Source organism: Rhizophagus irregularis, chromosome 10, assembly GCF_026210795.1.
Source record: "Rhizophagus irregularis chromosome 10, complete sequence".
Lineage (NCBI taxonomy): Eukaryota > Fungi > Glomeromycota > Glomeromycetes > Glomerales > Glomeraceae > Rhizophagus > Rhizophagus irregularis.
The window spans coordinates 5185519-5198178 of NC_089438.1; the positions used below are offsets into that span (position 1 = coordinate 5185519).

Sequence of the window (12660 nt, forward strand, 5' to 3'; positions counted from 1 at the left end):
ATATCCGGTATCCCATAGGATTATACTTGCCGCCCATTTAAAATCCCCTCCCCAAATCCCAAATTCCAAATACGTGTGTAACATCTCTCCCATTGGCCAATTATCACGTGACATTACGCAAACTTCCAAAAAAGGAAATTTTGCCTCCCGCAAAAATTGGAAGGATTTGGTTTCACAAGTATTCCAAAAAAGGATATTTCTATGCCGATCACATAATTCTGGCCGTAATATTTTAGTTTTCGAAGTCTAATATTAATTCCGGTCAGAATTTAGTTTAAATCCTTATCCTACATACCCCAATTTTTAAGAGATTTAGGGGCGTGCCAGAAATCACGTGATTATGCTCAGTTAGAGACCTGACACCCCCTATTTACCCCAGTATCACTGACACTTTTATAATTAAAATTTCATCTTCACGTAATCGGTGATATTTAAAGGGATGTGAAAAAAATAATTTTGTGAGGCAAAAAAAAACTAAGTCCCTCAGATAAATATAAACAGTGAAAATGCGGTGGGGTGTGATGCTGGTGATGAATATTACAAAATCACGTGGGGTGGAAAAAGTATCGGTGATACTGGTGAAGATCTGACACCTCCTACCTACCATGTGATTGAATTCTGATTGGCTAAAAAAATACATACAATATAATATATAATATACTATTATATTAATATATATATTATAATATAATTAGTTTGCTATCTAATAATCCAATTTGCATAAACTTTTTTTTGTTTTATAGCCCCATTTATGCTTTATAAAATAAAAAAAAATTCATTGAAATTGGACTGCTAGATGGTGAAATAAGCAAAAAGCTTGTTAATAAATAAATTACCATATATTATATATATATTATCGAGGGGTGAGGGGGGCCAACTTATTTGTTGTGTAACTAATGTGTCACCATCATAACTGTCCACCCCTGAATTTTATACTGATTTTTTTTTTGTTATATAATTATAATATCAAAAAAATATTCCAAGCCTACAACTTGTAATATACAACGTTTCTAAAAGCCGATGTTTGAGTAGATTAGCACACTTGAGAACTGTTTAATACCAAAGTTTCATAATCTTTGGTGCATTATTGGCTTTCTGGTTAGTTCAAATATGGTTAATTAAGGGTTTCTGTGTAATTAATTTTTTTTTCTCGGTTAGAAAATTAATAAAACAAACAAATTTTTTTAGTTGGAATAATTTTTTTTATTATATTTATTCGATATATTGTTTGCATTTTCACTATTCTATAGAAATAGTTTTTTTTTAAGTGCTTCATCAGTAAAAGGTGTCCGGTTTTTTAAATTGGAAATAATTATAGGTACCAATTTTTGTTTTTTTTTATATGGCATTGAAATTCCGAATGCCCATATTAACCACAATAATTCTGATACTAAAAACATCTTGGTGAATGAATCTTTTGCTTCTTCAAGCTGCACCCATAGCCTAAGTTGTTCCAAAGCGTGAATAGGATTAGAAGGTAAATTACCCTTCTTCATGAGAGAAGGTTTTTTATTTTCTGTTGTAGAATAACTTGAACGCATTGTTTTCAAGTTTTCTCTTAAACTTGCAGTACCTTTTTCTGGAATATAATTGTTAACTTCTCTCCACGTTTTTTGATGACTTCTCATGTAGATTAAGATACATCGTTCATAAATAAACCCAAGTTCATCATTTTCCAATTCGACATTATTATCCATTGATGATTTCAAAATTGTTACAAACATTTGGTTCAGAGGTGAATTAGAAAGGAGACTATTCGTCACATAGCGTAAAATGTTTGGTCCCAATTCATTACTTTTTTTAAACATTTCGATTACTAAAGATTCTAAATAATACATAAAACGAATGAATTCAGGTCCAGGTATAATGTTGGTGGTCTGTGATTTTGTTTCTGTCACATATTCAACCTTTTCTGTACAGAGAGCTTCAAGTAAAGTGTGCATAATTGAAAACTTTGGATGGGAATTCATTAAATGGTCTCTTTTAAGTAATTTAAATAGTCAGTACCCAGCCAATAATATATGAAAATTTTAATGATTCCGCTTGATTTAAGGTAATGATATCCCTAGGAGTTAATGTGGAATCTGCACATTCTTCTATATTTCCATTTTCGTGATCATTACCTTTAAATGTCTCGTCTATCACTTTGCGAACAAGAAAATAAGCAACTAATCTTTATGTTGTTGTAGTAGAATGATTTTGTACAATAACCTCTTGAAATTCCAAAAACCAAATGCCGGAACACAAATAATTATTCAAACTAACTTCCAGTTGAGTAATCCATGTAGGTGACCAAAGTTTTCCCTTTTTTTTAGGAATTAATTTTAAAACAATATTTTTAATATTATCGTTCCATTTTTCTAATAAAGAAAAAATTCTATTATTATAGAGACATGAATTAAAGAACTGCTGGCACTCTTTTTGGAAAAATGAGACCTTTTGATTTAGTTGATTAATATCTTCACTGAAAGATAATGTCAGAATTTCAATTCTTTCCATAAACAGATCATCTAAAAGAAGAGCTTTAAAAATTTTTTGTACAAAAGGTGGCATATTGGATAATTGTGTAGTACTACTTAATAAAGTAGAATGCATACTATTATTCTTTGACGTTTTAATTCTATAATCGCTTAATTTAACAAAAAAAAAAAAAATTAAATTATTTTCATTTAAATACAAATATTAATTTAAAAACAACTTACTATCTAGTAAGATAATCAAATTCCATTCCAGTTTGATTTGCTTTTCCGTAGTTAACACTTTGTAATTCAGAAGTCATTCTTGCAGTAACCTGAAATTTATTTAATGCATGTCCGTATCCTTTTAATGTCTGTGTTGATGAATCACCTCCAAGCTGTCGAATTGTTCCAAATAGTCCTTTTAACATATCTTATGATACTCGGCGTGGTTCAATAGTTGAATTTGGATGCAAGGTGAAAATCTCTTTTGTCATTCCTAAAAAACCTTGGATAGATAAAAGTAAATCAAACTGGCACTGTGATGAAATCCAATTTATTGCACTGATTTTTTGACGATCTCTAATTACAAACCAATCATAAATTTTTTTTAAGGTTTGGAGACGAGAATCTGCAAGACCTTTTAAGGGCTTTTTGCTATGAAATATTTGCCGGTATAGACATGAATAATGTACAAATTCCTATATTTAAATAAAGGTTAATATTAATTAAGATACTAGTAATGTTTATTTTATTTAATTACCCTTGTTTAGAGTTCCGAATGGGTCAGGTCAGGTCAGGTTAATTGATAAACCTGACCTGAAATTTTTTTTCAGGTCAGGTCAGGTCAGGTTATATCAGGTTGTCTGTTTGACCTGACCTGACCTGAAACCTGAAAAATTTCAGGACTATTTTTATTAAAGTATTGAAAAAAAACGGTACAAAACTTTTTTTTTTAATATAATATTATGAAAAAAAACGTTTTTGCAACATTTTTTATTAAAATATTGAAAAAAAATATTGCAAAACGTTTTTTTTAAATGTTTTCGCAACGTTATTATTGAAATATCAAAAAAAAAACGTTACGAAACATTTTTTTAATATAATATTATGAAAAAACGTTTTCGCAACGTTTTTTCTCGAAATATTGCGATTCAACATTTTTATATTAAAATCATATAAAAAAGTGAATCCCAATACTGCAATTCACTTTTTTATATTGATTTTGTATAAAAAAAGTGAGTTGCAGTATTGCGATTCACTTTTTTATATAGATTCTATATAAAAAAAGTGAGTTGCGGTATTGCGATTCACTTTTTTTATGTAGAATTAATATAAAAAAGTGAATCGCAATATCGCAACTCACTTTTATTATATAAAATCTATATAAAAAAGTGAATCGCAATATCGCAACTCACTTTTATTATATAAAATCAATATAAAAAAGTGAATCGCAATACCGCAACTCACTTTTTTTATATAGAATCTATATAAAAAAGTGAATCGCAATACTTCAACTCACTTTTATTATATAAAATCAATATAAAAAAGTGAATCGCAATACTGCAACTCACTTTTATTATATAGTAGAATCAATAGTTTCAGGTCAACAGGTCAATCAGGTCAGGTCAATCTTCATACCTGACCTGAATTTCAGGTCAGGTCAGGTCAGGTTACCTGAATTTGGCTGACCTGTTCGGAGCTCTAATTTTAACATTCTGACGAAAGTGAAACATTTGACCAAAAAAACATAAAATTTGCTAAAAATATGCAACATTTGACAAAAAATATAGAATTTTCATAAAAAAATGCACCATTTGCTAGGAAATCGGAATATTTGACAAAATTTGATTTTAATTGACAATGTTATAACAATTTTATGAAATGTTGTTACAATGATATCACATTGGAGATAAAATGTGGCATTTTCATAAAAATGCACCATTTGCAAGAAAATTGGAACATTTGACAAAAAAAAAGCAAAATTTGATTTTAATGACAATGTTATAACAATGTTACGAAATGTTACAAAAATGTTACATTTGAAATATAATGTAGCATTTTCCCAAAATTTCATAAGATTTGCTAAATCGGACAATGTTGTAACAATGCTATTCCAAAAAATTGCTCAGCGTAATGCAGCATTTTCCACAATTTCCCACCATTTTCCAGGAAAATGGGGAATTTGCATTTTTTGAATTTTGGACAATGGCGCCCCTTCGACCTGTGGAATGTCTCAACATTCAGTGAATCCAGCAAAAACACCTCGCACTTGTAAATTTTCTGCAAGACTCTTTGATTTCTCTTTACAAGATGCAAATACATTTTTTAATGAAAAAAAAGATTCCGTAGACAATAAAATGAAGACCGGTTTTGCTAGATTTATAAGTTGTCTGGATTCATATCTAGATTTACTTGATGGGTTCACAATTATTGGTGAAACCCGAATAAACATATACGGATCGGTAACACTGGAAAATGGTGCCATAATGCGTGCCACAAACAGGTATCATAATAAAGTATGGTTTAGCGACATAGCTATTTCAATGGATTCTGAAGAATCAAATGATTATATATCAGACAAAGGACTTTGTTATGGACAGGTATTTTTCCAATTTATGTAATAATTTATTATAAAGTATTAATAAATATTTATTATTTATAGGCCTTATTGTTAGCAGAAGTATTAACAGACCCACCGCTAAATCTCGCATTAATTCAATGGTACGATTTTAAATCTAAAAGGAACCCATATTTATATGGATGTCCTCACTTAAAATTGATAGAATTATATAACTTTGTAGCTATAGAGTCTATACATGGTGTCGTTCACATAGTACCCCGATTTGATAAATAAAATGAATATTTCGTAAATAAATATATTTTTTAGTCACTTGATATAGGAGTTTTGATTTATTTTAATAAAATTATATCCTTAAAGAATTTATGGTCACGTTTCCTATATCATAAATAAAATGCAGATTTATTTATTTAATTATTAACAACACGGGTGTGACATAAATAAATCGTGACTGAAATTTGTGTTCAATTTGTGTTCAATTTGTGTTGACAATTCTGGTAAAAATTTGTTAATTTTGGCCAAATTTCGTTAAATTTGTTAAATTTGTGTTGAGTTTGTGTTGAATTTGTGTTGCGTAATTTTTTATTTATCACAAGGGGATGATATTTAGTAATTGCATGTACGACGTACAAGATTTTTTTTTATGATTTTTTTAAGAAATGTACGCAAAATATTTAATCAGAATATAATTGTTTTATTTTTAAATATGATATGGGGACAAGCACAGCAAAACAAGGGGATAGCCTCAAAAAAAAATTTCTTAAGTTTATATAATAATTATGCTCCAATTTATCCAAAAATTACAGTTGTAATAAAATCTCAAAAAAAAATTTTTAGATCCTATCCCCTTGTTTTGCTGTGCGTGTCCCCATATATTGATGATTTTTTTTTAAAAAAAAAATTGATTTTTTTAAAATTCAATAGAATGTGCTAATAATAAATTGGTTTATTTTTAAATATAATATATTGATATTTATATTTAAATAACAGATTTTTAATTATTTTTAATTGAAATCAAACTTTTTTTAAAAAAAAATTAAAATAAATTAAGTGATTTATATTTATATTTAGAATCATGATATTTATATTTAGATAATCCATATCCGCATGAGATTTAATTAATATGTTTAATGATGAAAAGTCTAATAAATTAAATTTTAATTGAAACAAGAAATAAAATCAAACCAAAGAGGTATTGTTCAAATTTTATTTAAAGTGACATTTTACGACTTTCTTTCAAATTTTTACTCATCCCAAAATCAAATTATAAAAATCAAATCTAATCTAATAATGCCTCGCCACACACGTTGTCGTTTCCACTATAACGTCCATTGGAACTGGGCTATGATGGACGAACTTGTTGATATACGCCGAGACAGAAACTGCGCCTATCACAATATTAATGGTAGAAGCCGCCAAGATTTTTGGGACTCTGTTGCCAATAGGTTCATATGACTAATATCTATAATTTCTTTAAGAAAGAATTTAAATTCAAATTAACCAATCCATTTAATTGAATCAGAATAAATAGAATATTTCGAACGAGGGTTTCCGGGACAGTGCAGCCAAAAGTGGAGGAACCTCGTCAGGGATTACCATGTAAGTAAATAAATAAAATTACATTCATATAAATTAAATGTATTTACCGAATATTCAAACTGATTTTGATATTTAGAACTATGTCCTTTATCGTAATGGTAACCCTGGGCGGCGGCTGTGGATGCGTACCGGCGCAAGATATTATCGCGAATTTAGAACGAGATTTTGGGAGAGGCCGGGTAATTATACTATAATAAAATTTATAATTAATATTTACGTTCATGTTTTAAATTTGATAAATTTGATCAATTTTAGTCACGCGTGATGATCGTAGGGCAAGGAGAAACTTACCTACGTATCGTAGAAGAAGATAATTATTTTATTTTTTTATTATTTATTAAGTGAGTAGCTAGGCCCAGTCTGTACCAAATATCGGCTGGAGACTCACATTTTTTTTGGGCTGTGACCGATACTGACGTCCACGCCGTACAGCCTAGGTACTATTTTATAAAATAGTAGCGAACAAGTATCAAATGTGTATTTTTTTTATTAAGTTATAATAAAAATTAGAATTTACTTTAATTTTTAACATAAAAATTGTAAATAATAAAAAATTCGTAAATAAAAATAAATTTGCTTTCCCAAACTTAAAAAAAAAGGTGTTTATATAAAAGAAAAGGTGTTTATATTATTTTTGATTATTCAATAGTATCACATGCCCCTTGTATACGTTCTACTGCATATGCAGTTTACAATCTCGTAAATTTTCGAAATATTTCAACCGTAATATTACGCAGGTTTACAGTTTCGTAAATTTTCGAAATATTTCAACCGTAATATTACGCAGGTTTACAGTTTCGTAAATTTTCGAAATATTTCAACCATAATATTACGCAGGTTTACAGTTTCGTAAATTTTCGAAATATTTTAACTGTAATATTACGCAGGTTTACAGTTTCGTAAATTTTCGAAATATTTCAACCGTAATATTACGCAGGTTTACAGTTTCGTAAATTTTCGAAATATTTTAACCGTAATATTACGCAGGTTTACAGTTTCGTAAATTTTCGAAATATTTCAACCGTAATATTACGCAGGTTTACAGTTTCGTAAATTTTCGAAATATTTCAACCGTAATATTACGCAGGTTTACAGTTTCGTAAATTTGCAGAATATTTTGACTGTAATATTGCGTAAATCTTACGATATTGAAAACTTACGTAATATTTTAACCGTAATATCACATAAATTTTACGAAATTGTAAACTTACGTAATATTTTGAAATTTTTCGAAATATTATGCCATAAACTTTCGTAAACTTACAAAATCGTAAACTTACGCAATTTTTCGCGCTATAAAATTTCCTGATGAAACATTAATAATTATGATAAAAAAATTAATTAATAAAATATTAAGTTAAAGTTATATCATTATGATTTAAATTAGATATTTAAATTAATGTTTAAGACTTTAAACTTTAAGATTACAATTAGAAACATAAATTTATAATGTATCACTTATAATTATAAAACATTATAATAAAAAATATTTAATAGTATTTAATTGTACATTATTTAATTTGACTAATAATATACTTCTTATTTATAATAATATGTCAGTCTAAGTCATATTGCTAACAATAAAATATATCAATCACCGGACAAATCCAGTCACATGATGATCAAATTTTTTAATTAGTAATGATCTACATATTACATCACCGATTTCATATAAAAATCGTCAAATAACTGAAGTTTCATACACAATAAAAAAATTATTGGCTGGTTAATAAGAAATGTGACCTAGTTACAGATCAAAAAAAGCCTTTTTTAAAAGTAGGTATGTTGTCAGAACGCGCTTTTTGAATTTAGTTTAAGAGGATCTCGGCTATAAGGTTACTCACAATTCACAAAGCTTACGTATAAACTTTTAAATTCTGAAATATCTTTAAATAAAACACACGAAAAAGCCCCAAAAGCTTCACTTTTAGGAATATCAAGTATTTTACCAAAAGGAAGCGAAGAATATTGTCTTTTTGATAGTGAAAACACGGAATCTGAAACTATATATGATGATAATTTTGAAACTGAAATTGAACAAGTTACTTTTTCTTTGGATGAAGAATATTTAAAAAAAGTTATTAATATAGAGGATACAAGTGAAACAGATAGTATATTTGATGATGATTCAATTTCAGAAACAGATTCGGAAGATAATGATATAATTATTGAACAAAAAGCATTTAAAAATTTAACACGATGTGTTATTATTGATAAGATCGAAGGCCATATTAAAAGATGTGAAAATTCAAAAAGTTTTCGAACATTATGGCAGCTTTGTGGTGTATATCAAATAGATGGGAAAAGCATTGTTGAAGCAGATGGTGTATTAGAACGGCTAGGCGTTTGTAGTTATCATTTTAACAATAATCAAAAAAATCTTCATGAGCCGGGCTTTAAACAATTAAAAGACACAAGTCGAAGTGTATTTTATCGAAGAAGATGTTCATTTTGTGAAAAACTTTATTATTTTTTTACACGAGGCACAGGATGCGAGAAACATTCATGGAAGATAATTAAAAGGAATGTTCAAGTGGTCTGTAATGGCTAATTTAATTGTAGCGCGTTAGAACCATACAATTCTTTATGTGAACGTGTTTTTGATAAAATTAAAAATCCTCAATATGTATATTGTAATTGTTATGAACATGAAGGAGGACATTTTCACACTAGACCAGGAAGAGGTCGAGAAACACTATCATGTAAAAAAAGGGGAGACCATAAGGGGGATATAAAAAAAAACTTGAAAATGTTGGCCAATTGGCTTCTACATGTCACAAATAATGAAAATTTTGAATATCAGAAAAATGTTCTTACGGTAATTTTGCCACAAATTAGTCCATTTTTTAATGCAAAAAATAAATCTACAATGGTATCACAACCAGACATATCTAATACACTCGATAAATCTCTATATTCTAATCACAGTGCTCCAAGTTATTTTATATTAAAAATAGTAATGAAATTAAACCAAATTCCTATCGAATTTTAAGAAAAGGAGTTGAATGAGCTAAAATATAAAGAAATTGGCCGGGAAATGGAACAAAAACTATGGCAATCATATAAATGTCTTAAAAAATATATAAATAACTTACAAATTCCAGAAAGTCTTAATGATTATATTAGTGTATTTCCCGGGTCTTTACCGAATTTTTTTGAGTCCATACTTACAACAATATTGGAAAGAAAGACCGCAGAATCCAACCAAAAATGACTCCTAAAAGAAAAATCATTAAAGGAATTAGATTCGCAAAAAATCAACCATCTTCTTTCTTTATTAATTTCAGCTTTAATTAATTTTACATTTCCATACCTAAATTTGTGGCTACCGAATGTATTAGCTTCATTATGCCGATAACCAAAATTATTATCTTCATTGCATGACCTTTTAACCAAATGTTCTATTATTAGACATACGAATAGACATGAACGAAGATTGGAAAAAATACGGATGAAAAGTGCTGACCCTTCTAAATGCCTATTGACCAAAAAAAATGTTTTTAATTTAGCTGTGATTGATAATATCGATTTTAAAGAAAGAAGCTTTCAATTTGGAAATATCTATGATGTAACTCGAGGTACATCACATGTTACGCTAAGAATGGTGTTTCAGTTTTCATTACCAGAAGTTATTGTTAAAAAATCAGAACCAATACGTAATCTAAATATTGATACACAAATCTTTGGAATATCACAAGAAATGCGCGATATTATTTTCAAAATAAATGAAATTTTTATAAGTTTGCTAGCATTCCGGTACAATGAAAGACAAGAACTAGAATACAATAAGATTGATCTTACAGCAATAAATTCAGAAATATTAAGGTAAACAGAATTCGGCTGTAATCTTCTACCTCTAAACGTAGTCATATTAGAACCAAGTGGATCCCCAAATGATAATAACAAAATCTTACGTGCTACGGAAATGTATAGAAGAGATTTTTCTTTGGAGGAGAATGATTTTCTAGATATTTGTGCAGATGAGGCGATATTTAGACTATTAATTAAATGCCGCAATAAATCAGAAAATATACGGCCTATTCTTGGTCGTGGCGCACCTCAAAGGATATGATGAGTGCCTTGGTTACATTATTTTCAAGTTACGGAATATATGATTTGGCTACAGCTTTAGGTGTGAAATTTTTGGATAAATTTGCAGCTGTTATTGATTATCGATCTACAAGAAGGGTTTAGAACTAATCTGGGTTGCAGTTGGAGCAGCCATTAATATATACTTACAAAAAAGTAAGATTAAAATCGAAGAAATATTATCTTGTCCTGCAAATGAGAAAATATGCTTAAGAATATGGTACTTATATTATGAATGGTTTGCAATATGGAAAACTCATCTTACCGGAATACGCTGTGGAAATTATGAATTACAAAAATTTGGATTAGCAGCTTTTGCTCCACTTTTTCCTGCCACGAGAAAAAGCAATTATGCTACTTCTGTTACACATTTTCTTGCGAATTTAGAAAAATATCCACTGTTAGAAAAAAAACTTCATCTTTGTGCTTCTATAAATTTAGCAAGAGAAGGACATTATCCTGCTTTTGACAAAGCGTTAGAAACTCATAGTGTTGCTTATATTAAACAGAATATTACTAGAAATTCGTGTAATCAAGAAAACTTAGAGTTACAAATTAAAGCAACTCAAGAGGAAAGAAATCAAATAGATACATTATTAAATGAATTTTTGGGTACTTACACATATCAACACAAGGATCACAACACAAATAATCGTATTGAACCATTATGGAAATTAGTGCATGATTTATTAGAAGCATTCGAAATGGATAATCCTATTAATTATGATCTTTTCAAGAAAAACTCTCCACCCCAATTGAATCAAGAAGGATTAATAAAAATAAACTAAGCATATATGGATGGATTAAAGAGAATCAAAGAAATTTTTCGGCAAGAAGTAATAAAAACTGAGGCAATTAATACTAAAGGAAGAAGGGTATTGTCAGTAATGAAAACTAAAATTTCTGATTTATCAAAAAATAAAAAACCAAGAAAGAATACTGTGCCAAAAAATAATGGGAATCAATCATCTGGTGTATTGCCCATTCAATCTAACGAACAAGTTCTTCAGTCAGTTAAAGGTAATTTAAAAAGAGCAAGTATTGAATTAGACAATCAAAATGAGCCTCAACCAAAACGCCAAAGAATTAGAATTATAACAACTGAAGAAGAAAAACAAATCTTAAGTTGCTTGTTACAAAAGGAAACAATACCCACAGAAACTGAAATTAATGAAGTCTTAAGTAAACTATCACAAGAATGGAATATTCAGCGTGTTAAAAGGTATTGGAATAATAATATTAGGCATAAAAAGAAAAGTAAATAGGTAATATCTTTTTTTCAAAGCAATAAAGTCAGGCTGTAATATTGAAAAAGTGTATTTCTATTACAAAAAGTGTTTTTACATATATAAAAAAAAATCTAGTGTGTAAACTAATTTTATAAGATAAAGTAGACGTAACTGGCACATCTTTTTACATATATTTTGGCTATTGTTGATATTTAACAGCTTGAAATTAAAAAGGATCTTGAGAAAAAAGACCAAAATAACAAAAAAAGTCTCGAATATTTTGAATTTCTATTTTAATTAGTTAATGTTCAAAAAAATGAATTTAATACCTAAAATGGAAGTCAGAAGTTGATTTTCTGTGATAAAATCATGACGTAACATTATGTTTGAATAAGTTAATATTGAATGAAGTTTAACGATTAATGTTACACAGAATTTTAACAATTAGTAAATTGATTTGTCCGGTGATTGATAACTCTGTCAATATTGATCCTAGAAAGACGATCTTACTACCATTCGATTCGTCTTGATGAGACGAATCTAATGGTATATTATACATCGAAATCCAATCACTAGATCAATTTCCGAAATTAAAAAAATATTAAATGGTTTTTAAGTAGTAACTCCGTCAATATTGTTCGCAGAGAGATGAGCTTACCACCATTCGATTCGTCTCGATGAGGCGATTCCAACGAGCTATAAATCG

At 28.6% G+C, this 12660-nt stretch overlaps 6 protein-coding genes across 6 annotated transcripts; 4 read left to right on the forward strand and 2 right to left on the reverse strand.

Moving 5' to 3' along the window:
• Positions 1 to 1244: 1244 nt before the first annotated feature.
• OCT59_002536 (uncharacterized protein) lies at positions 1245 to 1943 on the reverse strand (the record flags this gene model as incomplete). The annotated part of the gene is made up of 1 exon (XM_025312057.2): positions 1245 to 1943. One exon carries the CDS (start codon positions 1941 to 1943, stop codon positions 1245 to 1247), a length of 699 nt encoding a protein of 232 aa, XP_025165619.2.
• A 232-nt stretch (positions 1944 to 2175) lies between these two features.
• OCT59_002537 (uncharacterized protein) lies at positions 2176 to 2887 on the reverse strand (the record flags this gene model as incomplete). The annotated part of the gene is made up of 2 exons (XM_066144583.1): positions 2176 to 2629; positions 2703 to 2887. The coding sequence occupies 2 exons, from the start codon at positions 2885 to 2887 to the stop codon at positions 2176 to 2178; spliced, it is 639 nt and encodes a 212-aa protein (XP_065995736.1).
• A 1800-nt stretch (positions 2888 to 4687) lies between these two features.
• On the forward strand, positions 4688 to 5313 carry OCT59_002538 (uncharacterized protein; the record flags this gene model as incomplete). The annotated part of the gene is made up of 2 exons (XM_066144584.1): positions 4688 to 5059; positions 5122 to 5313. The coding sequence occupies 2 exons, from the start codon at positions 4688 to 4690 to the stop codon at positions 5311 to 5313; spliced, it is 564 nt and encodes a 187-aa protein (XP_065995737.1).
• Positions 5314 to 8189: 2876 nt separating this feature from the next.
• OCT59_002539 (uncharacterized protein) lies at positions 8190 to 9187 on the forward strand (the record flags this gene model as incomplete). Its single annotated transcript, XM_066144585.1, has 2 exons — positions 8190 to 8195; positions 8492 to 9187. The coding sequence occupies 2 exons, from the start codon at positions 8190 to 8192 to the stop codon at positions 9185 to 9187; spliced, it is 702 nt and encodes a 233-aa protein (XP_065995738.1).
• Positions 9188 to 10087: 900 nt separating this feature from the next.
• On the forward strand, positions 10088 to 11513 carry OCT59_002540 (uncharacterized protein; the record flags this gene model as incomplete). Its single annotated transcript, XM_066144586.1, has 3 exons — positions 10088 to 10461; positions 10662 to 10824; positions 10887 to 11513. 3 exons carry the CDS (start codon positions 10088 to 10090, stop codon positions 11511 to 11513), a joined length of 1164 nt encoding a protein of 387 aa, XP_065995739.1.
• A 99-nt stretch (positions 11514 to 11612) lies between these two features.
• Positions 11613 to 11990, forward strand: OCT59_002541 (uncharacterized protein; the record flags this gene model as incomplete). The annotated part of the gene is made up of 1 exon (XM_066144587.1): positions 11613 to 11990. The coding sequence occupies one exon, from the start codon at positions 11613 to 11615 to the stop codon at positions 11988 to 11990; it is 378 nt and encodes a 125-aa protein (XP_065995740.1).
• Between the last annotated feature and the right edge of the window lie 670 nt (positions 11991 to 12660).